The sequence below is a fragment of the Myxine glutinosa genome, chromosome 10, assembly GCF_964187855.1.
Source record: "Myxine glutinosa chromosome 10, kmMyxGlut1.1, whole genome shotgun sequence".
Classification (NCBI taxonomy): domain Eukaryota; kingdom Metazoa; phylum Chordata; class Myxini; order Myxiniformes; family Myxinidae; genus Myxine; species Myxine glutinosa.
Window position 1 is genome coordinate 5,666,424 of NC_136270.1, and position 27,914 is coordinate 5,694,337.

The window sequence follows — 27,914 nt, forward strand, 5'->3', positions numbered from 1 at the left end:
GGAGAAGTGATATTATGGTCACATAAAAACATAACAATCATGCCGTTTTCAATATTTTATTCTGAATAATTTAAGGTGAAATTTTTTGGGAATTTTAGGCATATTTTCACCTCAATTTAAGTATGGAGCTATAGGTCCATCACGGACAGTGTGGATGACGTTTATGTTTTCTAACGTACAGTCATTGTTCTGAGAAGACCTCTAGCGATCTTTGCGTCAATAACGTGTGTAGGACCCACGTGATCGGATCACTGACTCAACCAATCACTTTTTTTCACTTTGATCACTCAATTTCATCAATGGATAATTGCTAATGTCATACCAATCATTATTTGATCTCACATACCTTAGAATATATGCCAATGTGTACATATACACAAAGAATATATATTAGGGGGTGCTTACCTTAATTCGTTGTGTAGGGGTGCTTAACTTAATTCTTTGTGTATATATACTTAAACACTGTGTGGGGTATCATGTGATGTTCTATGAACTCTCTAGTTTATTTTCTATTTTGTATTCAATGGTACGGCACTGTTTTTGGGGGTGGGAATGAGGTTGTTTGTGAGCTGATACCATCGGTTCTAGTAATTCATTCGTTCTTTACTCATCTATTGTCCATGCTCTAACAACTTTTTATGAGAAAATAATCCACAAACCAAGTAGTAGGGAAAATCTCTGAATAGAAAGTAAATCTAGTTTCCCCATCTGTGAACAGTACAGGAGTTGCCATTTTGGCATGTGCTCGGGCTGACTAGCTCGGCATATTCCAAAATGGGCCACAGACATTCCTTTACTAACCTTTACAAGCCCCATTTAGGCCCAGTCTAACCAATCACCTCCATTTGTACTTTCTTTTCTAACTCTAGAACTGTTGACTCTCCTTCTGATTCAGTCTTTTTCTTCCATACAAGTCCATAAAAATGATTCTGCGCCACCAACTCATTTTCACTTTCAAATTTGTCTGCTGTCTAGCTGAAGCACCTTCCTATTATATTTGTTCCACCTCTTGCAAACATTACTTCAGTCTTTTACAACCCGTTCCCCCCCAACCCTTTTTACTCCTGCCTGAGCCTTGGACCTTCTTACACCATATGCTTGCTTGTGTTTTTTCTTATGGTACAACCACAGATTCTGACCGGAGAGTACTCTTCATAGTGCTGACGATCATCTGTGCATCAGGTGCTCTGCTGTTGCTGATCATACGCCGTATTCCCAACACAACTGGTGGGCCCTCTTTGGAGGGATCCATCTTGGTGGATAAACCTGCATGGTAATTATTTTAATTTGGCTCCATACATACAAGATAAATATCTTTGCAAAGTAATAGTTACATTTTAGACTTCATCACCATAAAGTACGAAGGCTGGCAACTTTTAAATCCAATGTAAAATAGGTAAATTCAACAAATAAAAACATATTTGTTTTTTAAACCCCCTTCACCCCCACCCCCAATCAAAAGATGTTTATTGACAATTACAGCAAGTGTGGAGCCATATTTTTATTACTATGTAAGTGCATGGGGTTATAGGTTGGAGGGGGAAGTGGTTGGCTAATTACAGGTATGAAAATTGAAAAAAGAAGGGAAGGTGGGAGATTTGTGGTTTATTTCACATATTGATGCATTTAAATTAGGTTCTTTTGATTCCCCAGACTACATTATATTGATACACAACTTTGTTCCCTTGTCTGTCACGATATACCCTCTCACCATTTTGGGTAATGGAACACAAACCTTTGTGGGCACATTTAACAATGTCTTATAATTAGGCATTTAAATTTACTTCAAACTTGTTTCCATTTGGCGCAATTAAAAGTGGACTTTTGTCAAAGCATTCGCTATGCTGGATGACGTTATGTGGTATTCCGGTTATGTGGATGTGGATGTGGATGGTATTCCGATGGTATTCCGGCGAGAGGGGGATGGTAGCCAAACTGTCACAAAATTAGTGGTGTTGTTGTTGTCTCCATTCTGTTTGTCATGGGATTGGTGTTGTCTTATGGCGCTCCTGTCATATCAAATGCCACCCCATCCCATCACACATCTTTGACAGGTATATCCGCTAGTTCTAAAGTGAAGAAAAATTCAACCGATTCATACATGCTCTTGCTTCTTTGTTACCTGCCAAAAGTACCTAGGCAAATTGAAGTTGAAATGGACACAGTGCAAGGTCTTTTGAGTATTCTTCTTACGGCCAGGTCAGATGAAGTGTGTATGAGAGTAGCCTGCGTAGTGCGTATAGACCTACCAGGGCTCTTCATCACCGTGCTTATCCCTAATTGCCTCTGGTGTTTGGACAGTGTGTGATCTACTATATTATCTGGTGTCTAATTCTATGCCTTCACTTAAGTGTGTTCACATTTGCAAATGAATCTTTATTACCTCTGATGGAGGTTATGAAGGTGGATGGAGGTTATGTTTTCACCCCCGTCTGTCTGTCTGTCTGTTTGGAAACAGGATATCTCAAAAAGCTCTGGATCCGATAATTTTTTTAAGTGATTCTTCACCAACGAGTGATAGGGCCAAAATTGATATAAAGCACGATATCTCAAAGAGTTATGGATGGATTCAAACCAAACTTGGTGGACACAGGTTGGCTGTGTGACAAGGACGAATCGATTAGATTTTGGTGAAGATCCGAATACGGATCAGGATACGACCATTTTTTAAATCAGGTGATTCGTTACGATTGAGTGATCGGGCCTGAAACGATATATAGCATTATATTTCAAGAAGTTGAGAACAACATACCAAAACTAGATGGATGAGTTTTTTAGGCAACAAAAACATGCCAATTAGATTTTTGTTCAGGCCCGAATGCATTTCTGGCCTCTCAGTGGGATACACAACGTAAACTGTTCAGTCTGGTGGAGGTATGTGCTTTACCGGGTGCCATTCTAGGTCATAATGAAATGATATTTGAATGATCTCTGAGCTTGACAATTGAGCCAATTGCAAGGAACAGCTTTACAACAGTAGGTCTTTCTTTACAACAGTAGGACGTTTGGTATCTTGTTTGTGGAACATTTTCAATGATTCTTGTACTGTATTCGACAGATTACGATCCGTTTATTCGCTCATAAAATGCACACATAGCTTTACAACCGTGCCGTCAGACCGAGATGGTGACACCCCGTAAACGGAAATAAAGCAGCAGTCATGGTGTCGGGGTAAAACGGGGAAAGTTTGCATATCCATATATGACATGTACTTTCTATTTTACCATACAGGAGTGGATTTGCTGAAGCAAAGCAGGCATTACGTAAGTTATGTTTTCCTATATTTGATAATCTTTTCAGAACAAGTGAGCAAATGTGGAAATTTCAAGATTGCTTTAGTATTCAGTGACCCTACAGTAAAGCCTAAGATTTGAGGATTTTAAATTGGACCTGAGTAGGGGGGAAACTTAATTCTGACCCATTTTACATTCTGGACCGCTTATAAACTTAAAAAACATCAACATTATTTAATCTTTATTTTATCATCATTTTACCCCCATTTTCTTCTGTAAAACATAATTTTTACTAAATATCCTATGTTCTCGACCTTTGTTTTCCCTATGCTTTCCTCAGTATGTTCTGCACTAGTCTGGGCTGGTTGTTGTACTGACGTACCGATAGTGGGCACTCACGTCGTGTGAGTCCTGTGATCTCCATGTTGTGCCAAGCGCTGTTTGCCATCTTCGTAATAAACTTGATTGGATCTGAGTTTGACCATGTGGCATCTCTTTAACAAGCACTGTACTGTAGGAGCTATGCTCCAACGTAAATCGGAAGAATGGACGCGACAAAAAGCTGGAATTCGTCCGAGTTTCTTTATTGTGTCAAATCAACTCGGGTACTCTGAAAAGCCCGTTTATCGGGCAGCAATATATATACACATTATCCCGGAGCGTTTGCCCAGGAAAGGCGAGAGGGGGCGTGCCTGGGCGTCCTGGACAAGGCCTGGCAAGTCGAGAGCGGGCATGCCCGGGCGTCCTGGACGAGCCCGGCATGGTGATCGCTCCACGTCCTCGGTAGGTGCAAGGCGATTGTGTATACCCAGCGGTAGCCGCTACACACGTCCCCCCAGAATCGACTTGCACCGGCAGGGTCAATTTAAGGGGGGTCCTGATGACCCGGCCGAAACGACCCCTGGCGGGTCGTGGGGGGGGGGGGGGGTCCGGTGTGGTGGTGGGCGGTCGAGTGGGGGGCACCGTGGATGGGGGGCGGCCTCGCCGCGGCGGAAGGGCCAACCGTAGCGGTTGGTCGATGTCCACGTGCGCCGGCTTGAGTCAGTCCACCGCAATCCGGTCCGACCTGCCGCCGATGTCGATGACGAATGACTTGTCGTCCCGTCGCAGGACCCGGAAGGGCCCGTCGTACGGCGGCCGGAGTGGCCCCCGATGTGCGTCATGACGCAGAAAAACGTACTCCGCTGTGCGAAGCGCTGGGGGGACGTAGGACTGGGGGTCACCGTGGTGGGACGTTGGCACGGGGGCAAACCGTCGGGCGGTCTCTTGGAGGTCCGAGCGCTGGTGAGCTGCGGGCCAGGGACTGGTAGCGTCGGGCACGAATTCGCCCGGGACGCGTAGCGCCTGGCCGTAGACAAGCTCGGCGGTGGACGCCCGGAGGTCCTCCTTGGGGGCCGTGCGGAAGCCCAAAAGGACCCACGGCAGCCGGTCGGCCCAACCGCCGTCCTGAAGGCCGGCCATGAGCGCGGCCTTCATGGAGCGGTGGAATCGCTCGCACAACCCGTTGGCTTGGGGGGTGGTAGGCTGTAGTACAGTGGAGCTTGACCCCCAGGTTGCGGGCGACCGCGCCCCACAGCTCGGAGGTGAACTGCGGTCCGCGGTCCGACGAGATGTGCGCCGAAGCGGGCGACCCAGGTGGCGATGAAAGCCTGCGCCACATCGGCGGTGGTGGTGGAGACGAGGGGAACGGCCTCCGGCCACCTGGTGGTCCTGTCCACCATGGTGAGCAGGTGTGTGAAACCCCGTGATGGGGGGAGGGGGCCCACCAGGTCCACGTTGACGTGGTCGAAACGTCGTTCGGGCACGGTGAAAGGTGCCAGCGGGGCCTGGGTGTGTCGGTGGACCTTGGCCTGTTGGCAGGCTGTGCAGGTGCTGGTCCAATCGCGGACGTCCCGTCGAAGGCCGTGCCAGACGAATCGCGCCGACACCAGCTTCTGGGAAGCTTTCCGGCCCGGGTGGGAAAGGCCGTGGAGGGAGGCAAAGATGCGGCGTTGCCAGGTAACGGGCACGATGGGGCGAGGCTGGCCTTGGGAGACGTCGCAGAGCAGGACAGTGTCCGCGAAGGGGATGTCGGCCAGGCGGAGGCCCGTGTCCGCCGCCCGGAGGGCTTGCACCGTGGTGTCGGTGGTTTGGTCCGCCGCCATAAGCGCGAAGTCCATGCCGAGGTGGACCGCGTTCGCGCTGGCCCGAGAACGACAGTCGGCCACGGCGTTGTCTTTGCCGGCGACGTGCCGGATGTCCGTGGTAAACTCCGACACGGCGGAGAGGTGGCGCTGTTGGCGGGCCGACCACGGCTCCGTGACCTTGGCCATTGCGTAAACCAACGGCTTGTGGTCGACGAACGCCGTGAAGGGTCGGCCCTCCAGGAGGTGGCGGAAATGGCGAACGGCCAGGTGTAGACCGAGGAGCTCACGGTCAAACGTGCTATATTTGAGCTCGTTCGGCCGGAGTTGCGGCTGAAAAAAGCGAGTGGCTGCCAAACCCCGTTCACCCATTGCTCATGTACGGCGCCCACCGCGTAGTCGGAGGCATCCGTGGTGAGGGCGATGGGAGCGTTGAGCACCGGGTGAGCGAGCAATGTTGCGTCGGCGAGGGCCCGCTTTGAGCTTTTAAAGGCCGCGTCCATTGCTGCGGACCAGACGACGTCGTGCTTGGCCGGCTTGCCCCGGAGGGCTTCGTAGAGGGGCCGCATGAGTTGAGCAGCGCGGGGCACGAAGCGGTGATAGAAATTCACCATTCCCAGGAATTCCTGCAGGGCCTTTATGGAGCGGGGACGCGGAAACGTGGTGATGGCCTCGACCTTGGTTGGCAGCGGCACGGCCCCGTTCTTGGTGATGTGGTGGCCCAAAAAATCAACGGCCGTCGTGCCGAAGTGGCATTTGGCCGGGTTGACGATGAGGCCGTGCTCACTGAGGCGCCCGAACAGTGTTCGGAGGTGGAGGAGGTGCTCGGCCCGGGACGTGCTGGCGACGAGGATGTCGTCCAGGTAAACGAAGAGGAACGGCAGGTCACGCAGCACGCCGTCCATCAAGCGCTGGAACGCCTGAGCCGCGTTCTTGAGGCCAAACGGCATTCGCAGGAATTCGAATAAGCCGAACGGCGTGATGACGGCCGTTTTTGGGACGTCGGCCGCCCTGACAGGTACCTGGTGGTATCCCCGTATTAAATCGATCTTTGAAAAAATGACCCGTCCTGCCAAACAGGCGGAGAAGTCTTGGATGTGCGGGATCGGATAGCTGTCGGGGGTGGTAGCGTCGTTAAGGCGGTGGTAGTCGCCACATGGGCGCCAGCCGCCCCCTGGTTTTGGGGCGATGTGTAGTGGCGAAGCCCACGCGCTATCGGAGCGCCGCACGATGCCGAGGTGTTCCAAAGCGTCGAACTCGGCTTTGGCCACGGCGAGCTTGGCTGGGTCGAGGCGGCGGGCTCTGGCGTAGACCGGCAGGCCCGTGGTTGGTATGTGGTGCTCGATCCCATGTCGTACTGCGACGGCCGAAAACGTCGGCCGCGTGAGGGCCGGGAACTCCGTGAGCAGGCGAGCAAACTCGTTCGCCGCCGGGAGGGCGCATGCCAGCTCGGTCGGAGCGGAGCTGCTCAAATGTGCATGCCAGGGAGCTGAAGGTCTCGGCGTTGATGAGGCGACGCCGTTGGACGTCCACCAGCAGTCCGTGTGCGCAGAGGAAGTCGGCGCCTAGCAGAGCCATGGGCACGCTTGCGGTTACAAAAGTCCAATTAAAGCGTTGGCCGCCGAAGCAGAGGGTGACGTTGCGCGGGCCGAAGGTGCGGATGGCCGATCCGTTGGCCGCAACCAAGGAGGGGCCGCAAAACGCGGACTGCCTGTCCTGATCGGAGGCGGGTATGACGCTCAGTTGGGCGCCGGTGTCACACAGGAAGCGCCGTCCGGACGCTTTGTCCGTGATGAAAAGTAAGTTGCCCGTGTGGCCGGCGCTCATGGCTGGTAATGAACGCCGGCCCGGCCGTTTCCCGGCTTGCCGAAGGTGCATGGGGGTCGGCATGTCCGGGCCTTCTGTCCGAACCTGGCATGATAACACCACGCCTGGTCAGGTGGAGGCCCCGGTCGTCGTGCTGGAGGTGGTCGGCGCGGCGTAGCGGCCGCCAATTGCGTCGGCAGTTCAGTCGTCGACCGTGCCGGGTGCTCGGGCGCCATGGGCGTTGCTTCGGACGGCGGTGGGCTCCAGGTCGCTGCTCCAATGTGTTGGCCTGCCGCGGAGATCTTGTCGGCTTCCCTGGCGAGGGCGCGGGGATCCGTGATCGTCGTGCTTGCCAGGGTGAGGCGTACCGGGCTAGGCAGCTGACGGAGGAACAGCTCCCGGAACAGGAATGCCGGAGAGTGCTCGCCGAGCAGCGAAAGAATGTAGTCCATTCGCTCGGACGGGCGCGTGTCGCCGAGCTCGGGCAGGTCGAGCAGGCGCCGTGCGCGTTCCGCTGATGAGAGGGCAAAAGCGTCGAGGAGGAGCTTTTTAATCGCGTCGTATTTGTCAGCGGCTGGCGGGCTCTCGAGGAGGCTCAGGGCGCGGGCCGCGGTGGCTGAGCCGAGTGCTGCTACCACATGGGTGAAGCGGGTGTCGTCGGCCGTGATGCCTCGCAGGGCGAACAGGGAGTCCGCCTGGGCGAACCAAACCGCCGCGTGAGCCTCCCAGAAGGTAGGCAGTTTGAGGGCAACTGCTGTGTCCATGTCGGGTCACCAATGTAGGAGCTATGCTCCAATGTAAATCGGAAGAATGGACGCGACAAAAAGCTGGAATTCGTCCGAGTTTCTTTATTGTGTCAAATCAACTCGGGTACTCTGAAAAGCCCGTTTATCGGGCAGCAATATATATACACATTATCCCGGAGCGTTTGCCCGGGAAAGGCGAGAGGGGGCGTGCCCGGGCGTCCTGGACGAGGCCTGGCAAGTCGAGAGCGGGCATGCCCGGGCGTGTCTGGACATGCCCGGGCGTCCCAGACGAGGCCTGGCAAGTCGAGAGTGGGCATGCCCGGGCGTCCTGGACGAGCCCGGCATGGTGATCGCTCCGCGTCCTCGGTAGGTGCAAGGCGATTGTGTATACCCAGCGGTAGCCGCTACAGTACTGACAATAGACCACTTTGCATTCTGGACCACGTTTTCTCCATTTTCTCACACATTTCACATAATTTTTAGCTCACCTGGAACGTAGTTAAAATAATTGAGAAATACCATCAAGAGGCATGCATAACCTTTAAATTAAAATTTAAAATCATTACATCTTGAACATCATTCCTCATCAGGCTTGAAATTTGTGGTTATGGTTCTTTAACCGATAAACTTGTAATTGTATAATTGTATTTATTTTCTTCCAGTAAATGTTAGGATTTCTTCAGTTACTTTGTTACTGAAGGTTTTATCCGGTGTAATAATTAGAATAATTAGGTTGGCCCGTTTTGATTTGTGTATACAGTTGGACCCCGCTGTCCGTGGGTCTGCGGTTCTGCTATTCGCAGAATCCGCATATTCGCGGTTGATAAAATGCAACGCGTTTCTCTATTCACAGAAAAATGTCCTGTGAATTCGCGTTTTTTAAAATTTATTTGTGGCCATGTTCCGTAAATCACAGGTTTTTTCCCCCTATTATCGGCCATGTTCCTCGAATTCGCGGTTTTTCATGGGCGCAAAAAAAAAAAATTCACCAGCTGCTAGCTTGACACATTTATAAAACCTATCTTTCAACAGCCATGCATTAAGCAACTGGACGTACGCAAAAAAACATTTTCTACAAGCTGCAGACATGACCTGCTTATACAGTACATTCACGGCTGTGTGATTTGCGTTTTCATGGCTTTTGCGGGCGCGAATTTTAGCCGCATTATAAGCGAGCTTTGCGGGATATCCCACCGGATGTGTGTAAACAAGTCAACTCTGAATTATAGAATGCAAACGCTTCATTAAATCGATTACAGTTTGCAATTTACGGTGAAGCATTATTGGAGATCTTACACAATGAAAACGCTTCGGGAGATGTTCCATCAGTGACGAAAACAAGTCATCCTCCGCCAGTTATTGAATGCAAATGCTTCATTAAATCTATTATTGAAATTAGCAGATAGTGTCAATATGGCATCATCCAATAGCCACAAAAGATGGTACTCCTGCAGATACCGACAATGCTCGCAATCCTACATATACAGATCGTGTCCTCGATCTCGATCATTGTTGTTGTCTCGCTGCTTTGACCTGTGTTTTTGACTCTCGCTCTGCTCATCGTTCAATCATGGCTCCCAAGCACAAGACCAGTGCTGGAGATGCGTCGACTACCAAGAGGCAGAATAAAATGATGTGCCTAAGCCAGAAAGTGGAGCTACTCGACCGGCTTTCGAGAGGAGAGAGTGCGGCCTCTGTTGGCAGGCATTACTGCATCAACTAATCCACCATTCACTACATACGGAAGGAGAAGGCAATTCGTGAGAAAATTTCATTGAGCACTGTAACGAGTACGAAGGTGGTCACTCATGTCTGGAATGTCCACATGGAAAGGATGGAGAAGACTCCAATAATATGGATGAAGGACAACAGGCAGACGAGGGACTTCATGCTGAAAACCATGATGCTGAACCGTTCCCTAAACCCGCTTATCGAGGACGAGTTGGACACCATTCCAAAGGTTTCCGAGGAGGAGGAGGAGGAGGAGGCGGGCAGTAATGAGGAAGAGGTGCCGAGGTCCAACCTCAGACGAGTTTCTGGGCGAGTTTCTGCATGGCAGGCGGACACTTGTGGACAGGGTGCAAGACACAGACCCAGTCGTGGAGAGGTACCTCAAGTTCAAGAGGGGCTTGGATGATGCACTGCTCCCATACAAAGAGCTGCATCGAAATGTTGGGCAATCTGTCAGTCAGCTCCCCATTACCCATTTATTCAGCCCTGTTCCCAACACCTCAAGACCATCAACACCTTCTCCTGCCTTCCTCTCAGCATTCTCACCAGCATCCTCACCTTCTCCTACCTCTCCTGGCTCTCCCTTGCTGCACAATTTTGCTGCACCATCATTTTGGTTGCTCTCAAAGTTGGAGGAATTCATGGGATTTTAATTCACCATAATCATCATCATAATCATTTGAAAGTTGCGTGTTTCTAAAATAAAAATTTTAAATGGTACATGATGGTGTTGTGTTTTATTTTTTTTTAGTTTCACGGTGCGGTATGGTTAGGCTGGTTTAGCACTTTTAATAAACTTTAAGCGCATTCCTTCAATAAATCGGAAATGATACCTGGTGATGTCGTTTTTTTTATTTTGCAAGCATTTTTACCAATGCCACCAAAGGTGGATGGAGGTTATGTTTTCACCCCTGTCTGTTTGTTTGTGAACAAAATATCTCAAAGTTGTGGACGGATTCAGACGAAATTTGGCAGAGATGTAGTGTATGTGACAAGGACGAAAGGATTAGATTTTGGTGAAGATCCGGATTCGGATGTGGCTACTATAACTTTTTAAGTGATTCTTCACCATTTGGAGATAGGGCCAAAAACGATACATAGCAGGATATCTCAAAAAGTTGTGGACGGATTTGGACGAAACTTGGTGAACCGGTTGGGTGTCTGACAAGGACAAATAGATTCAATTTTGGTGAAGATCTGAATATGGATTCGGATATGAGAATTATTTAAATTTGTAAGTGATTCTTCACCATTGGGAGATGGGGCCAAAAAAGATACATAGCAGGATATCTCAAAGTTATGGATGGCTTTGGACGAAACGTGTTGGACAGGTTGTGTGTGGGACAAGGAAGAATTGATTCGATTTTGGTGAAGATCTGAATATGGATTCGGATATGAGAATTATTTAATTTTAAAGTGATTCTTCACCATTGAGTGATATGGCCAACCAGGCGGAGGTATGCCCTCTACTGAGTGCCGTTCTAGTTTATGAAACTGTAATCATGTGCATTTGCGGTCGAAAACATTTTCAACTTTCAAAAATTTCCTCTGAATCAGGAACCACTGGGAAACTATAACGTATCCCCCTTTTAACCATTGAAACAATGCCGCGGCATACATTCATGGGATTTTTATCGACCTTTGTGGATTATCGTCAATATTCTCTGGATTTGCCTCACCATTCGTGGATTTTGCCTCTCCTTTCGTGGTTTGGTCCTCTATTTGCGGATTTTCGGGATCGGGAACCTATCCCCCCCTTTTTCCATTGATACAATGCCCCGCTATTCTCGGGTTTCACTATTCACGGATTTTCCAGGAACGTATCCCCCACGAATAGTGGGGTCCGACGGAACTGCAAAAATGATTGAATGTGGATGAAAATTTTATAACTTAATAAGTTATGATGTTGTGAAGGATCCATGGATTACTATTTTGTGCTTGTTTTGCATTAGGAAACTCCGTGAGGCTGTTTTTTACACGTCACATGCTTCTGCTCAGTGTTTGTATCGCATACACAGGTAAGGTAATATCCTTGTCCACAAAATGTTTTCTCAAATGCACAAATTAATAATATCCTTTTCCCCATCCCCCACCCCCTGCCCCCCCACCCTCCCAACTCCTACGCAGGCTGCTCCCGAACGGGGCGGGTATTTGTCGTATTATAAAAATGATTAAAAATTGGTGTTCTTGCCTCCGCCACTGAAGGTGGACTGGGATTATGTTTTCACCTCTGTTTGTTTGGCTGTCTGTGAGCAGAATATCTCAAACAGTTATGGACGGATTCAGATGAAACTTTGTGGACAGGTTGGGTGTGTGACAAGGACAAATTGATTTGATTCGATTCTGGTGAAGATCTGGATCAAGATCCAGATCCAAGAATTTTTTTAAATTCTGCAAGTGATTCTTTACCATTGAGAGATAGGACCAGAAACCCCGACGTGAAATATACTGTGAAACCCCGACGTTCGCGGATTAGACATTCGTGGACCCCGCGTATTCACGGTTTGCAAAATGAATAGGAAGCAAGTTTGCCGTTTTACCATATCCCGTATTTTTGATCAGAATTTGTCTTTATCATGCATCTGGAGAGAGGAGTGAGATCATATTTTTACTCTCTCTGTCTGCCTGACAGTCAAACAAAATTGAAAATCATTCCAAACAGGAAACTTAACTGTTTTTAAGGTCGTTATTAAAAAAATCGCATCCGTGTCCAAAGGCAGAGTTTCAGTTTGACATTTTAAATATGAAATAGGCAAAGCCGAGAAACGAACGTAATGCATTAGAATTACTCTTTAGAACACTTTAGAATTACCCTTTAGAACGCATTAGAATTACCCTTGAGAACCCCATAGAATTAAACACTGTAGGTAGAAAGGTTCTTCTTCCTAATTTTTGATGGAACGATATAGCCAAATATTGAAGCGGCTTCACCGCTTAAAATATAAAGGACACATACAACAGGCACAAATAACTAATGTTATACACACTGTTAGACAGATGATGTGTTATTACTGTTATTATGTTATTCTTAATCATTATAGATGATGATGATGATGATGATATATAGATGATGATGTATTATTATTATGATGTGTTATATAGGGGATGTAATACACGCTGGGGAAAACGGCGGTAAATCCCGGAATTAATGTATTCATACGCCTTTAAACCTCTTTAAGCTTTATTTGAATTGAATTATGTACATCACTGTGGATTCCAGTTGTGGATTCCCCCCACCCTTCTAACCTGTATAATTACCTCACTGTGTCATTAAAATCCTGCTGTTATCTCCTGCCATGTTGTGTCATCCCCCTTCCAAACAGGGATCTTTTATCTAACCTTGTTTGTGCATCTTATGCCTGCTTGTTCCTTCAAATTAGTTTCAGTCTTTATTTTCCATCTCCTATCACTTAGCTTTTACATTATTCCTACCTGTATTGATTCTACCTGTATAGTTAAAAAGGTATGGCATGTTGAATGATATGACTTGCATTGAAGTCATTCATATATATAAATATATATATATATATATATATATATATATATATATATATATATATACATATATATATATATATATATATATATATATATATATATATATATATGTCAGGAAGGGCAGGAAGGGCATCAGGAAGGGCAGGAAGGGCAGGCGTCAGGAAGGGCATCCGGCCATAAAAACATTGCCTCAAACAGGGAACCATGATTGGCATGGGGCCCGCAAGGCTAACCCCTGCTCTAGCGGGGAAAAATGGCCTTAAAACGATCATTCATTCATTTATTCATATATATATATATAAATATATATATATATATATATATATATATATATATATATATATATATATATATATATATATATACATATATATATATACAGTCATCCCTCGCTATATCGCGGTTCACTTTTCGCGGATTCGGTACATCGCGGTTTTTTCTCGCTAGTATATGTAAAATTATATCGCGGATTTTTCGCTATATCGCGGGATTTTGCGGTATAAATGTATTTTTATATACTATTATTTTAAATATTTTTGTGGTAAAATAAGCATTTTCTAGCCTAAAAAATTAAAAAACGTAAAGAAATAAGAAAAATACAGTATTTAAAACATATTACAAGAAATAAAATACTGTACATAGTGTACAGTAGAAGGGTAGACAAAGAGTCGTGCGTATGGAAAACGCCAGTACATTCATCATCGTCATCACCTTCATCGTCATCAGTACTGCACAGCTAATTCATCATCATCTTCATCACGCAAGTTGTAGTATTGAAGAGCCGGGGCTCTTGCTTGATACGGACGAAATGACGGGCAAGACACAAACTCGTCCGAGAAGATATTTATTCTCAAAACCAACTCGGGAACACTGAAAAGCCCATTTATCGGGCTGCATTATAAAGCACAACCAGAAACCGAAAGCCACGCCTCTCAAGCGTGGCGTGCTTCGGTGAATCGGTGGTCACGTGATCAACAGGTGTAGCTGATTATACCCGCAAAGCGCGGCACGCTTTAGCGGTCACGTGACCAGCCACTCTCGCGCCGGGAATCCCCGCCGGTGACGTCACCGGCTGGAGCAAGGAGATTCTGATGCTGGTCTTGCTTGGGGAACCCATGGGTAGCTACAGTATCTTCAATGGTGAGTACCCATTAGAATTTTATATGTTGTTAAAATTACGTATGTTTAAGAGTGTAAAAAGTGTTTAAGAGTATAGGAAGTGTTTATAAGAGTATGGGAAAGGTTAATAAGAGTGTGGGGAGTTCATAATGCTTTAAAATATATATTAAAAAAAAAAAAAAAAATGGTCGCTACTTCGCGGATTTTCGTTTATCGCGGGGGGTTCTGGAACGTAACCCCCGCGATAAACGAGGGTTCACTGTATATATATATATATATATATATATATATATATATATATATATATATATATATATATATATATATATATATATATATATATATATATATATATATATATATATATATATATATATATATATATATATGTCAGGTAGCTGATTTGTTACTGCATGAGCTCTGTTATAAATGTTGTTTGAAAATGTTATTTCATAGTTAATAAAAAGGTTTTCGCTTTGCCATAGTTTAAAATGAGAAATACACGCTTCATCTGTGCAGAACAGATGGCTTTGTTGTATACGTGCGTTCTTTACAGGCCAGATAGCCTAGTCGTAAAACTCTCTCCTTGACCCGCAAACGGCGTCTCGAGCCGCGGGCAGGAATGCGGATTATATGTGTGTGAAATGTGAACCTTACGTGGGATGCTTGAATTGTAGACATAGACCTTTCCTGATAGACTGTTAAAACATTAACTATACTTCGTATAATCCAAATGACGCTTGAGTTACGATAAATATGCTCTGGATTTAAGTTTAAATAAGAAAGTGAGCTGAAAGGTACATTCAACACCTGGAACTCATCAGAACGCCCTCATACATTTTATGGCCTTATCAGGACCAGGAATGCAATCCCCCTTCAGTGAGTTATATTTCCTGTCACCTCGGAGCCTTGAAAACACATCTGGTCCGGATCCTAACGGTGCGTGCTTCACTCCTCCAAGACGAAAGGATGGATGACGGTGGGGAACATGGCCCACTGGGGATGCCGGTGGGAGGACCCTTAGCCCAGTTTCTTTGTCCTCCCGGACTCTAGCGGAGATTCTCTGATAAAGCGTGCCTCTATATAAATGAACTGCGAATCGATGTGTCTTTAGGAAGGTTGACTTGGCATGTTGTCCTTTCATGCTGTAGATGTCTTGCTCCCTCCCAGCTGTGTAATTGGTATTTAATAAACGTTTGTCATTCTCAAACTGATGGTGGAATTCTGTTACGATCAAGGAGTCACTCCCGACATTTCATGGTGCCATGACTCGGATTGCAGCAGAGGAGGACGAGAGGAGCGGACCCCGAACAACAGGAGGGAGGCTGCCTGAGGCCGGCGCCGGCACGCTGATTTGTTTTAAGGTGAGCATTGTCTTGTATTAAAGGGCTATTTTTCCAAATTCGAACCTCCCTCCCTCGAGCGGGCTCAGTCCACTCCCTCGCCATCTGCCCTGCCTGCTCTCCGAACGAAAATTGTAAGTAAAGGCTATTTTTAAGCCTCAGAATGACAAGCCTTTGTTAATCCACCAGGATAACGTTAAGAGGGTAACGGGTAACGCTAAGGATAACGTTACAGTTAGCAAGGAGAGGGGGACAAGTGAGGTCGGACAGCCATAGGCTGCACCGGTGACCGAGAACTTTCCAGGAAGGATCAGCCCAGAGACGAGATGGGGTATGCCATTGCATGCCAGGGAAAGAAGGGCTGTGGCTAACGTAGAGGGCCAAAGGAACATGGCCAGGAATAGGGAAACGCGCAGGTACCAGACAAGCTGGACAAGAGGGTAGTGACGACTACTAGGTCAAGCCAGGAAGCTCTAGACAAAGTTCTAGACAGGAGGGCAGGAAAGGAGCTAAAACTTTAGGGACAGAGGAAATAAGCAGCAGAAATCCAGGTAGAAAGAACGGAAGTGGGTTTTGAAATATTGAAAATTGAAGCAGGAGCTGCATTGTAGGAATTTGAAGCTTCAGAGCCAAAGGAAGCAAGCAGACAAAGTTCAGGATAAACAATCAGGGAGGTAGTTAAGCAAGCAAATAAGCGGCTGATGCCTCTGGTCCAAGATCCGGACCAAGACCCCCCACCCCCCCAAGACCTGAGCTCAGTCCCGGGGCTCTAGGCAACACCCCAACACCCCCGCCCTGCCATACCCTTTCCACCTCAACCCACCCCGTCCAACCCGTCCCAAAAATCCTTTTTCCTTGAATGAGAGACGTAATATGAATGAACAAAGATTGTACATGGGAGTGGCTGGAGGAGGGGCATGATTTGAGTCGATCTGGTGTTCGCGCGACGTCTGGGAGACTCACTGGTATACGAATGAGGAATTGAATGTATATTGGGATATTAATTGACGTGTGTATCTGGCCAATGTATTTGTCTGTATGACATATGCAAAGCAGAGGGTTTCGGTGTGAAGCTTTGTAAGTGGTCTGCTTGACGTGCGGAAATCCAGGCCGGGAATGTCGATTTTGGCGTCTATCTGAGGGACCAGGTGAGGTCCTTAACTGAGTCCGGATTTTCATTTGTTTGGGAGTGTTTGGGAGCGATTTGATATAAATCGGGTCAGGAGAGCACTCGGAGGAACGTTGATATGAAGTGGTTTCTTGGAGATGGTTACAAGATGGGCTGCCTTTGCCTTTCGAGCGGCAGTCGGGCAGCAATTTGGAATTTGTTGAATTAAATTCAGAATTTGAATCGAATCGTATGTTTGACTTGAATTGAAGAGTTCATTCAATGACAGAGTGAAGAATTCAGTCAACTCAACTGAATTCAGAAGTTGAATTTAGAATACGGAGTTTGCTCAGAGTGCAGGTGATAACCTGCCTACTCAAAAAGGATGTGCCCCGCACGGTGGGAGGTCCGTGAATGGTTGACAAAAGGTTTCTTGAATTGCCTGCAGGAATTATGCGATTAACGAGTATATTGTGTATTGGTGACTTGTGGATTGTATGAGTATATCCCTGAGGCCGATGTGACCTTGGGAGTCAATGGGTCGTGTAATGAGAAAGATTACAGTTTTGCTGGTGTGAAATTATGTCATGGTGTGAAATGCGGTCAGAGGTGCGAAATACACACCTTTGATCTGAAGGGAGAGCGGAGGTTGTGGTTTCATTGCTGTGTCTGTCTGTGGAGTTATATTTCTGAGGCATGGATTTCAAGGAGGAGGTGTGTGCCCTGAGAAGATTGTGGGTCGTGGATTGGGCACTCTGGGTGGGCACTGGGGGCTGCAGTTGTGTGGGCGCACAGGAGAGTGCAGGGGGAGTGGGCGCGAGGAGGTGTGTTGATGAAGTGTGCGAACGACGAGCGTGTGCAAAGGTGTTCCAGGTGCAGGAGTGTTCCAGGATATTGTTCCAGGTGCAAGAGAAAGTGCAATGACAAAGGGCATGGAGACCTGGATGTGTGAATGAGGAACATCGAATGGTAGACGGCTATAGGGTTTAACAATATTTGGTGTTGATATCAGTTGGAGGGACGTGCGAAAGGTGTGCACCAGGTAGTGAGGGTGCTGCATGGTAGAGCACGCCTCCCACGGAAGTTCCTGGGCGGATTGTTGACGGTTGTTTGATTCGTAGGGTGTTAGCATTTTGCAATGTGGAGCCTCAATAATGGTCGTTTGTCTGTCCGGATGTGGAGTTCTTGCAGGGGCGGGATGTCGCCGGACTTGTATTATTTGTGGGATGAAAGCGCTGGTTACCCCAATTCGACGTTTGTACCACCTTTCTTCGTTTGAAGTTTGACCTTTTGAAGTTTATTTGACCTTTGTTCGAGATATGCAAGGGAAAGAGGTCAGAGGTAATTCACTAACCTTGGAAGAACGACAGGCTGAGCCAATCTACTGGGTGTTGCTTTAACGGCAGGATATAGAACTTAAATCTGGAAAGAAAGGACATATATTGTTGGTTAAAACTGAAATCATGTACGTAATTAGTGAACAGAGAATATCGAGTTCTGTTTTTTGTTGTTGTGGTTGTCGTTGACGTCTCAATAGGTGATTCAGGGGACTCAAGAAATAAACAGATTTCCGGTGCCGACCGGAAGCGTCAGGTACAGTATGCTTTGAATTTAATTTAACCGGGCCGAGTACAGTGACGTGTTTGATCGAGCTCTGGGGATAGTCATGTTAAATGGAGGACATTTGGGAGGATGCAAAGAGATGCAAGTAACATGGATTAAGTTGTGGTATCAAGAGGTGGGTGCCCAGGTGTATTGTGGTTATTATAACTTGCTGATTATGGGGGGCGCACCAAGGAGAGATCGGGTTGCATGGTGGAGCATGCATGCATGGAGCGTGGAGCTTGGAGCATGCATGGAGCATGGAGCAGGGTGGAACACCCCGTGTGGTTGGAGGTTGCAATTGCGTGAAATGCAGTGAACATGCCCGACTTTTGGCTTTGCGAGGCTCCAGATAGAAGTTGGCATTTCGATACTGTGGATTATATTGTGCCTGTCTGGAGAGGTGATGTCCTGTGCTGAGGCTGGTGACACGCCTCTGTTATTTGTCTGTCTGTCTGTCTGATTGTAAGTCAGTGGTACGATCCTATGGAGGGCTAATTGAGTGAGTGCTCAGGCGTCATTGTTCCATGGAGGTAAGGTGTGAAATATAGCATAAATAAGCTATAGGTAATGGAAATATGGCAGTGTAAGCTCGCCGAGGGAGAGTTGCCGGTAGTGGAGGACGTGGCAGATTAGTGGATTAAACATCGGAAAGCGCAGGTCTCAGAAGGGAGTAGTCAGCTTCGATGATGCAACAGTGTATGAGTGAGTAATTGTGATCTGTTTAGTGTAAGAGGCGGTGGAGATGGATTCGGTGGAAATGAAAAGCTGGATGTCATCGGCGAAGCAGTGGAATTGGAGACCATGACGGTGGATTAAGTGACCAAGGGGGGACAGGTACAGGATGAAGAGGAGGGGGGGCCAAGAACTGAACCTTGGGGGGGGGGCACCTTGAGGGGGAGTGGGTTGTGGTGATTGAGCTGTTGAAAATGTCATCAATTTTGCTTTGGATGAATGAGAGGAAGGAGATGCAGTTGTCTACTGTGAATGACAGGTGGTGTGTGTTATCGTTGTTGTCTTGGAAGTTCAGTTGTTGACATAGTCCGGAGTGTTCTAATTTGCACAGGGAATGACAATTGGGATGACAATTGAAAAGAAAAAATTGAGTAAGTTACATGTTTTGTTTTGTGGATCTGGGGACAAGCTAGTTTGATGGGTACCCTGGGGTCTTCGGCATGTCTATGTGTTTGTCTGTCTGTTACACCGGACTCTTGAATGGGTTTTCATGAGACGAATTTCAGACATAACAACAGTGAGAATCTATTTTGAGCGAATCACAGTGGGTGAGAAAAACATTGTGTGTGACCAGACACCAGAACTGACCAGAATTGGAATTGGAATTGACCAGACAGTAAGACATATTTCCAATAAATAGACCAGGTTATTTCTATTATTTGTTTATTCGCGAAAATAAAAAAATAATAGGGGGAGGTTCATGGAGGTTAATGGTGGTTTGTTTGTGGTAATTCTAGTTGAAACTCTAGCTGAAATAATTTTCGTTTATTTATTATTTATTATTGATGTAGGAAACAGGAAAATGGGATGCTGAGAGAAGGATTAGAGAAAATTGGATTGAATTTAAAATCGAATATTGGATAAAATTGGATCCACTTGGAAAAAGTGGATTAGGAAATTGGTGACCAGGTGTTCCCAGGGCGCTTGTGGACCAGGTGTTCCACCAGAGGAAAAAGACCAGGTGTTCGTGGAGCACTTCACCTGCAAGAACGCCCTGGAAAAGGTGGACGGGACCATTCCAGGTATTGCCGACTACACCAACCGCTGTCTTTTGCGAGGGCAAGACCTCGTGGATCCACACCACACATTGTATGTTGGCCCTACCCACACCCACCGTCACACAGGATGGGGCAGGAGCTGCACAGACATATAGGACTAATTACACTTGCACTGCTAGGATTATACCACCTAGACACCTCGCCAGCACAGCGCCCACCACCCCACCCCTCAAGTGGGCGGACATGGTGACATATGTTGAAGAATTATATGAAAACCTAACCTCTAAGTCTCACGTCCATTATCAAAGCGTTACTTGGGGACAGAAGATAAACGTACCATGTTGTCTAATACCACCAAAGGACCCCCCGTGCATATATATAATGTGGAGGGCGGAAAGGACAAATCCAAACGGAACGAAGTCAACACAAGTTGCCCTCTCTCGTCGGAGGCAAGTAAAACGGGGAGGAAAAGTTGGACCAACAGCAAGTTCCGCCAGAGCAGGATTCGAATGGGGAAAAGGTCCGAACACTTTAACCACGGACGCTTTACTAGAAAGAAATACCACCCTGATATTGATATGTGAAGTTACGACCATACAATTATTGACTCCCCGACCACCATGCATCGAATACATACTCACGCCGCACCCCCAGGACAAGGCCCCAAAGAAGGGTGAAAACACATATTGGAAAGTGGCAAGAGAGGTGGCGACAATTCAAAATAGGACACACTGCTGGTCGTGCATGCACTTTCCCCAAGCAGGCACCACAGGAATACACATGATAGTGCTACCTCTGTCCCTCAATGACCTTTGCTCACAACCCATCGATTCCCCATGTTTAGTCACCACGCTGGAAAGAGAAGGGGTTGGCAACGGCAAGAGTTGCAATCGACAATTGAATTATCGCCCTTCAATGATTGCCCATGTGGCCGAGAGGCCTGCCCCCGTCTGGGTCAAACCACAGAAAGGGATGGTCTACCTCCAGGGTTCCGGCCACTTGCTTATGGGAGAATCAGAATGCGCCTACACTCTCCCCGGGAAGCTGGGACAAGGGAGCGCTGGGATTACACTACGAATAGTACTGCAAGATAAACACAACCACAACATAACGGCTATAACATTCTCTAGGGGGGTTAGTAGGATTAATGGGGTGATAAAGGGACTCCAGTGCTTATCCACCCACCTGGTCCCACCCCATGGGACAATGTTTATATGCGGCGACAAGGCTTACCCCTATTTACCAAATAATTGGGGGGGCACATGTTATCTTGGTTCAGTCCTTCCTGACGTTGAGATACTGGACGAGCTAGACCCAAAGTCCCTGGACAGGCGACATAAGAGGTCAGTCATGAACGAAGATGGAACCACTAAACTACACGGGAGCCTATGGGAAAAGGTGTTAGGTTTCTTCTTCCCAGGTGCGGGCACAGCCATGAACAGCTTCCGGATAGATAAATTGGCTTTGGCCCTAGAAAAGGTGGCAAACGACACCGCTGCGGCTCATGACATACTATTGGACACGGTAGTTCACATGCGTACAATGGTGATGCAGAATCGGGTGGCTTTGGACATGCTCCTGGCAGAGAAAGGAGGGGTATGCGGAATAATAGAGGGAAAATGTTGCACTTACATACCTGATCCATCCGAAGGAGTGTCAGCCGCAATAGTGAGACTAAGGGAAACTAGCCACGCCCTGACGATCGATCGGATCGCGCGCGAGAACTCTTATAAATTTAGCTGGCTCACTGACTGGTTCCGGGGATGGACAGGCACTATAGTGAAGTGGCTATTGACCGCACTGGCCGTGATAATCGGGGTAGTAATTTGGGGGGCACTAATGAAATCTTTAGTCCTCCTCTGTATGAGAAAGTACTTTACAGGATGGAAAATGAAGAAGCCGCCGACAACGACTATGGTTCTGACCACAGAGGCCGTCGACCTGAATGGGTCCTTCAACAAGGCAGATGTGACCGGCGCTTCAGAAGATTGTATTGATTTTTGTGATGACTGTGATACTTGTGTTGAAAATCCCTTGTGGGAACTGGCTGATGCCTGTATTGATGTTTGTGATGACTGTGATACTTGTGTTGTAAACCCCTTGCGTGAACTGGCTAACGCCTCTTATGTATTACAAGCTCACAGCTGTACACCCCCTTCCGACCCAACTATGGATCTGATTGCGACGCTGGGTCTGGCAGTCGAGGGACCCGACATGGATATCCTAGACCCGCAAGCCGACCAGGCGTCCATGGGAGACTTTGACATAAAGGAAGTCCCTCTCTTTGCTTCAAATGTTTCGGATCTCTTTGCTTCAAGTGATTCGGATTTTAACGCTCTGTACCCTGACCAGGAACATGAGACACAAGATACTGACAACATTATGTATTCCCCAGAACAGCAGCACGTGAGAGATCTCATGGGCATGATCGTTGATTAACTTCGAAGATCTGAAAGGACCGCGTCTGCAAAGGGTGGGGGGAGCAAGTTCCGCAGGGGAGGTGGCAGGCCCCCTGGCGGGGCAGAACCTCATCTGGACCAGACGCCTTCGTTGTGGATCCGAAACGTTAATGGACTTTCATGTTCTGAGCCCTCAGGTTCCAAGCACGCACCACACGACACGTTCCCCAAATGCACGGGCGAGGCGCTATGGGCGCACGGTACGCCCTTGGGAGATACCCGCATTACACGATTGTCTTTCAATAAAGCCCGATGCGGCATGTTGTCTCTTGAGATACTTTGTCTCGACGAGACAAGAGGAAGGTTAATTGTCAGGTAGCTGATTTGTTACTGCATGAGCTCTGTTATAAATGTTGTTTGAAAATGTTATTTCATAGTTAATAAAAAGGTTTTCGCTTTGCCATAGTTTAAAATGAGAAATACACGCTTCATCTGTGCAGAACAGATGGCTTTGTTGTATACATGCGTTCTTTATAGGCCAGATAGCCTAGTCGTAAAACTCTCTCCTTGACCCGCAAACGGCGTCTCGAGCCGCGGGCAGGAATGCGGATTATATGTGTGTGAAATGTGAACCTTACGTGGGATGCTTGAATTGTAGACATAGACCTTTCCTGATAGACTGTTAAAACATTAACTATACTTCGTATAATCAAAATGACGCTTGAGTTACGATAAATATGCTCTGGATTTAAGTTTAAATAAGAAAGTGAGCTGAAAGGTACATTCAACACCTGGAACTCATCAGAACGCCCTCATACATTTTATGGCCTTATCAGGACCAGGAATGCAATCCCCCTTCAGTGAGTTATATTTCCTGTCACCTCGGAGCCTTGAAAACACATCTGGTCCGGATCCTAACGGTGCGTGCTTCACTCCTCCAAGACGAAAGGACGGATGACGGTGGGGAACATGGCCCACTGGGGATGCCGGTGGGAGGACCCTTAGCCCAGTTTCTTTGTCCTCCCGGACTCTAGCGGAGATTCTCTGATAAAGCGTGCCTCTATATAAATGAACTGCGAATCGATGTGTCTTTAGGAAGGTTGACTTGGCATGTTGTCCTTTCATGCTGTAGATGTCTTGCTCCCTCCCAGCTGTGTAATTGGTATTTAATAAACGTTTGTCATTCTCAAACTGATGGTGGAATTCTGTTACGATCAAGGAGTCACTCGCGACATATATATATATATATATATATATATATATATATATATATATATATATATATATATATATATATATATATATGAATGACTTCAATGCAATATATATATATATATATATATATATATATATATATATATATATACACACACACACACACACACACACACACACACACACACACACACACACACACACACACACACACACACACATACACAAAGACTTGCGGTTGGGAGTAAATCCAAATGACACCATGGTAAGATCTCCAACTTTTAATTGAACAAGCAATGACTCGACGTTTCGATTAACAACATGTGACAAAGCGACACGCCTCCGTTAATCTTCCTCAAGAGTGATAAAATCATCTCAACATCCCCTTATATGCAAAGTGGGCGGGTTATATGCAAAGTGGGGTGGGCAATGCTGGACAGCCAATTAAACCGTATCACATCGCTCTCGTGAACTGAGACGTTACTGACCAAATTCGAAAATCAACCGCATATTAACGGTTCAAAATAATCCTGCAAGCAATGCTGGAATATGAATCAAGTGTTTACAAAACCCGGAACAATCATTACATTTAATTAAAAGTTAAACTTGTAAATAATTAAATTGTAAATTAAATTAAAACTGCAAATATATTAAAGCAAAATTTTTTAAGATAAAATAAAATTGCCATAATATCAAGACCATCACATGACTATGCGGTCAAGGGAAATGCGGGATGGGGGCGGGGGGGATAAAAATGGGGGGGGGGGGGGGGGGGCAACAACTTTATTTTCACGCAAAAATTTCAATTTGGACCCAAAAGAACAACAAGCATTATGAGAGTTACGCAACATGGATGATGTGGTGTTCTTACCAGCGGACAAAGGACGGGCAACTGTGCTCATGGATCCTTTTGTATACACGAACAAAATGCAGGATATGTTGGCGGACCAAAGTACTTATGAACGGTTAACCGCAGATCCAACTAAGGAGGAACGAAGGTTAAACTCAATGCTTGCCAGATTAAAAGCGACTGGAAGATTATCAGCTGAGGCGTACAAACGTCTGTACAGCAGTAAGGGAGTGGCTCCCAGGGCCTACGGGCTACCGAAAGTGCACAAAGAGGGATTTCCGCTACGGTTCATCGTTTCCTGTATTAATGGTCGGTCATATGCTCCATCCAAGTTTTTGGCAAACATTTTGAAGCATTTGGTGGGGACAACAGAGCAAACCGTGCACAATAGCACAGCATTTGCTGAAAGAGTGAAACAGCTCACCATCGAAGCACACGAGACCATGGTTTCGTTTGATGTTGTGTCTTTATTTACCAACGTGCCCGTAGCCCTGGCGATTGAGGTGGCTAACCGGCGTTTGATGGAAGATGATCGATGGAAAGAGACTGCGGGAGCTTTAAGCCCGATGGACACGTGTGTGGCATGCTTTCTACCTGCCTCTCTTCCACCTACTTTGTATTTAATTAGGTATATTACAAGCAGGTTTATGGCACCGCCATGGGTTCCCCGGTATCGGCTGTGATTTCTAACATGGTGATGGAGGATTTGGAGGAACGCACCATTCCAGCCCTGTTAGTGCAACCACGTGTTTGGTTCCGGTACGTGGATGACACATTTGTCATCTGTCACTGATGAAGTGGGCATCATACATGAGGCCATAAATAAAACTTTTTCCTCCATTAATTTCACCATTGAAGAGGAGAAAAATGGAGCCCTTCCCTTCCTGGATACACTCGTAACGAGGGATCCCAAAGGAGCCTTAAAGGTAACAGTGTACAGAAAACCAACACACACTGATCGCTACCTTGATTTCAATTCTTGCCATCCAATGGAACACTAAAGATCGGTTGTGCACACCCTCTCAAAAAGAGCACGTGAGTTACCATCTACCTTTGAAGACGAGATGAGTGAGGTGGACCATCTTCAAAATGTGTTGAGGGCAAATGGTTATCCTGATAGCTTGTTACCCAACAGGAAAGCGATAAGGGCTTCTCCACACAACAGGCTGAGACAGAGAGAACAACCAAAGGGTTTGTGTGTTCTGCCTTTTGTACCGGGGGTTTCACAAAGGGTCGGCAGAATTTTGAAATCGGCAGGAGTGAGGGTTAGTTTCACACCGGTTTTCACCCTTCGCCAAGCTCTTATGAGGGTCAAGGACAAGCCTCCGAGGAAGGATAGGTCAGGGGTGGTATACGTAGTGCCCTGTGGTTGTGGAGCTGAATATGTGGGTGAAACCGGGAGGACCTTAGGTCAACGTATTGCTGAACACCAAAAAGCATTTGAATGTAATTATCCCAGCAGATCTGCTATTGCCAAACACGGCCTTAAGGAAGGCCACACACCTTTATGGGATAGGGTTAATATTTTGGGTTCCACACCTAACAGAAACAGAAGATGTGTTTTGGAGGCTTGGCACACGGAAGAAACTGTTACCTCGATCACACAAGAGGTGCTTGACTTACCGGTAGCGTTTGATCCACTGTTGTGTAAATGAAGCAGGCATTCCATACTTTGAAGAACGAGTCCACATAATATGTCACAAAGTTTTTATTCGGACAATTTGCCCCCTCCCCCTCACCCCTCCCCCCTCCCTCCAAACCACCCCTCTCCCAAACCCCCCCCTCTGCTTCCACCCCCCCCTCTGGTTCCCCCCCCCCCCAATTTTATCCCCCCCTATAACCCCCCTCTTCCTGCATTCCCCTTTACCGCATAGGGCCACAAGTGATGATCTTGATATTATGGCAATTTTATTTTATCTTAAAAATTTTTGCTTTAATATTGTAACGGATTTGGGAAACTGTGCACTGTGTGTAATTCATTGTAAATATACCCCCATTGTAAATAATGTAATGATTCCTGTAAATACCTCCATTCATGTAAAGATCAAAGGTCGTCCTTTAGTTAGTCCTTCGCACACATGTAGGCCACCATAGAACCTCTCTATAGTTATTTCTTTATTATGTGTATCAGTTAAGGCTGTGTCTCCACTAGTTGACCTTGCGCTGCACCAAATGAAATAAGATAGAGCCCCATTGCCAACTGCATTGCCTCCATTGCCAACTGCATTCGCCACCATTCAACATGTGCTCCAACTCGGAGAAGAAGGGTGTGGCCCCACCTCGTCATTAAGGGTGGAGCCCCCGAACGACCAACCAGAGATCAGGGGTATGGCTTGAGAGGTGTGACCAAGAAACATCGAGCAGGTTCGCGAAGATTCGAGGGTGTGGCCTATATAACCCGTTGCGCAGAGCCCCCACTAGAGAGTTGAGGAGTTCCGTGGCAAGCAGTTCTGCAAAGAGAGTTTGGGGGAGGTGCTTGCACAGGTGGCGGTCCTGCTGAGAGATTCGGAGGACGTACGAGGCCTAAGAGACGCTGCCCCTGCACGTGAAGCCCTGACGTGCTGCTGCGCGCAAAACCTGCTGTGTGAACCAGATTGCGGGGGAGTCGGCGGCCGTTCGCCTCCAGCCTGCCGTTCTGCCCGGACCTGAACCTTTCTCTCCTTCCAGCCATTCGTTCCTGCCGTCATTCCCCATTCGTGTGAGTCTGCCCGTTGTCTGTCTTGTGTTGTCCTGGGTATAAGTTAAGCCTGTATAAGTAAGAATTGCCCTGTTATGTGTATCTGCTTCTTCCTCTTCCCTGTAAATTACTTCGTTCTTCTTTTCTTCTTTGGGTTTGTGTAAATAATAATAAATATCTGTTCCTCCATTCTTTGATTTCTTCTTTCTCATCCGATCGCTTTAGAGATTTCCCAATTGAGTTCCTGTGGTGCGATTTCGGCCAACGCTTTATGAATCGGGTTTAGTCCCTTGATAAACGGCTCGAACCGCGGGCTGCTAAAACCGTTCGGCAAAATACCATCTTGTCCGCGGTTTCGAGCGGAGTTACCCACCTGCCTTGTGGAGGGATTGGCGGGGGTGTACGGGAATCCCTTGACCAATCGTCTCGGCCAATCCCACCCCACAGGGGAGCGGGGTAGCTTCAGGATCGGAGACGGCCAGTGCAAATAGACGGGGGATTAACCCCCCCCCCCCTTGCTAAGGGGAGCGCCATCCCCGTTTCCGTAACAATATATTTACAGTTTTAATTTAATTTACAATTTAATTGTTTACAAGTTTAACTTTTAATTAAATGTAATGATTGTTCCTGATTTTCTAAACACTTGAGTTATAATCCAGCATTGCTTACAGGATTATTTTGAGCCGTTAATATGCGGTTGATTTTTGAATTTGGTCAGTAACGTCTCCGTT

General features: G+C 46.9%; 1 protein-coding gene across 2 annotated transcripts in view; it reads left to right on the forward strand.

Annotated features, from left to right (window-relative positions):
• The window catches only part of LOC137433492 (UNC93-like protein MFSD11), a 290,101-nt gene that overhangs the window by 222,361 nt on the left and 39,826 nt on the right, over positions 1 to 27,914 (forward strand). For both annotated transcript variants that reach the window (XM_078785282.1, XM_078785283.1), the window contains 3 exons: positions 1,132 to 1,273; positions 3,232 to 3,263; positions 11,592 to 11,657. In XM_078785282.1, the coding sequence (XP_078641408.1) occupies positions 1,132 to 1,273; positions 3,232 to 3,263; positions 11,592 to 11,657 (240 nt within the window). The remainder of the gene's footprint in view (positions 1 to 1,131; positions 1,274 to 3,231; positions 3,264 to 11,591; positions 11,658 to 27,914) is intronic.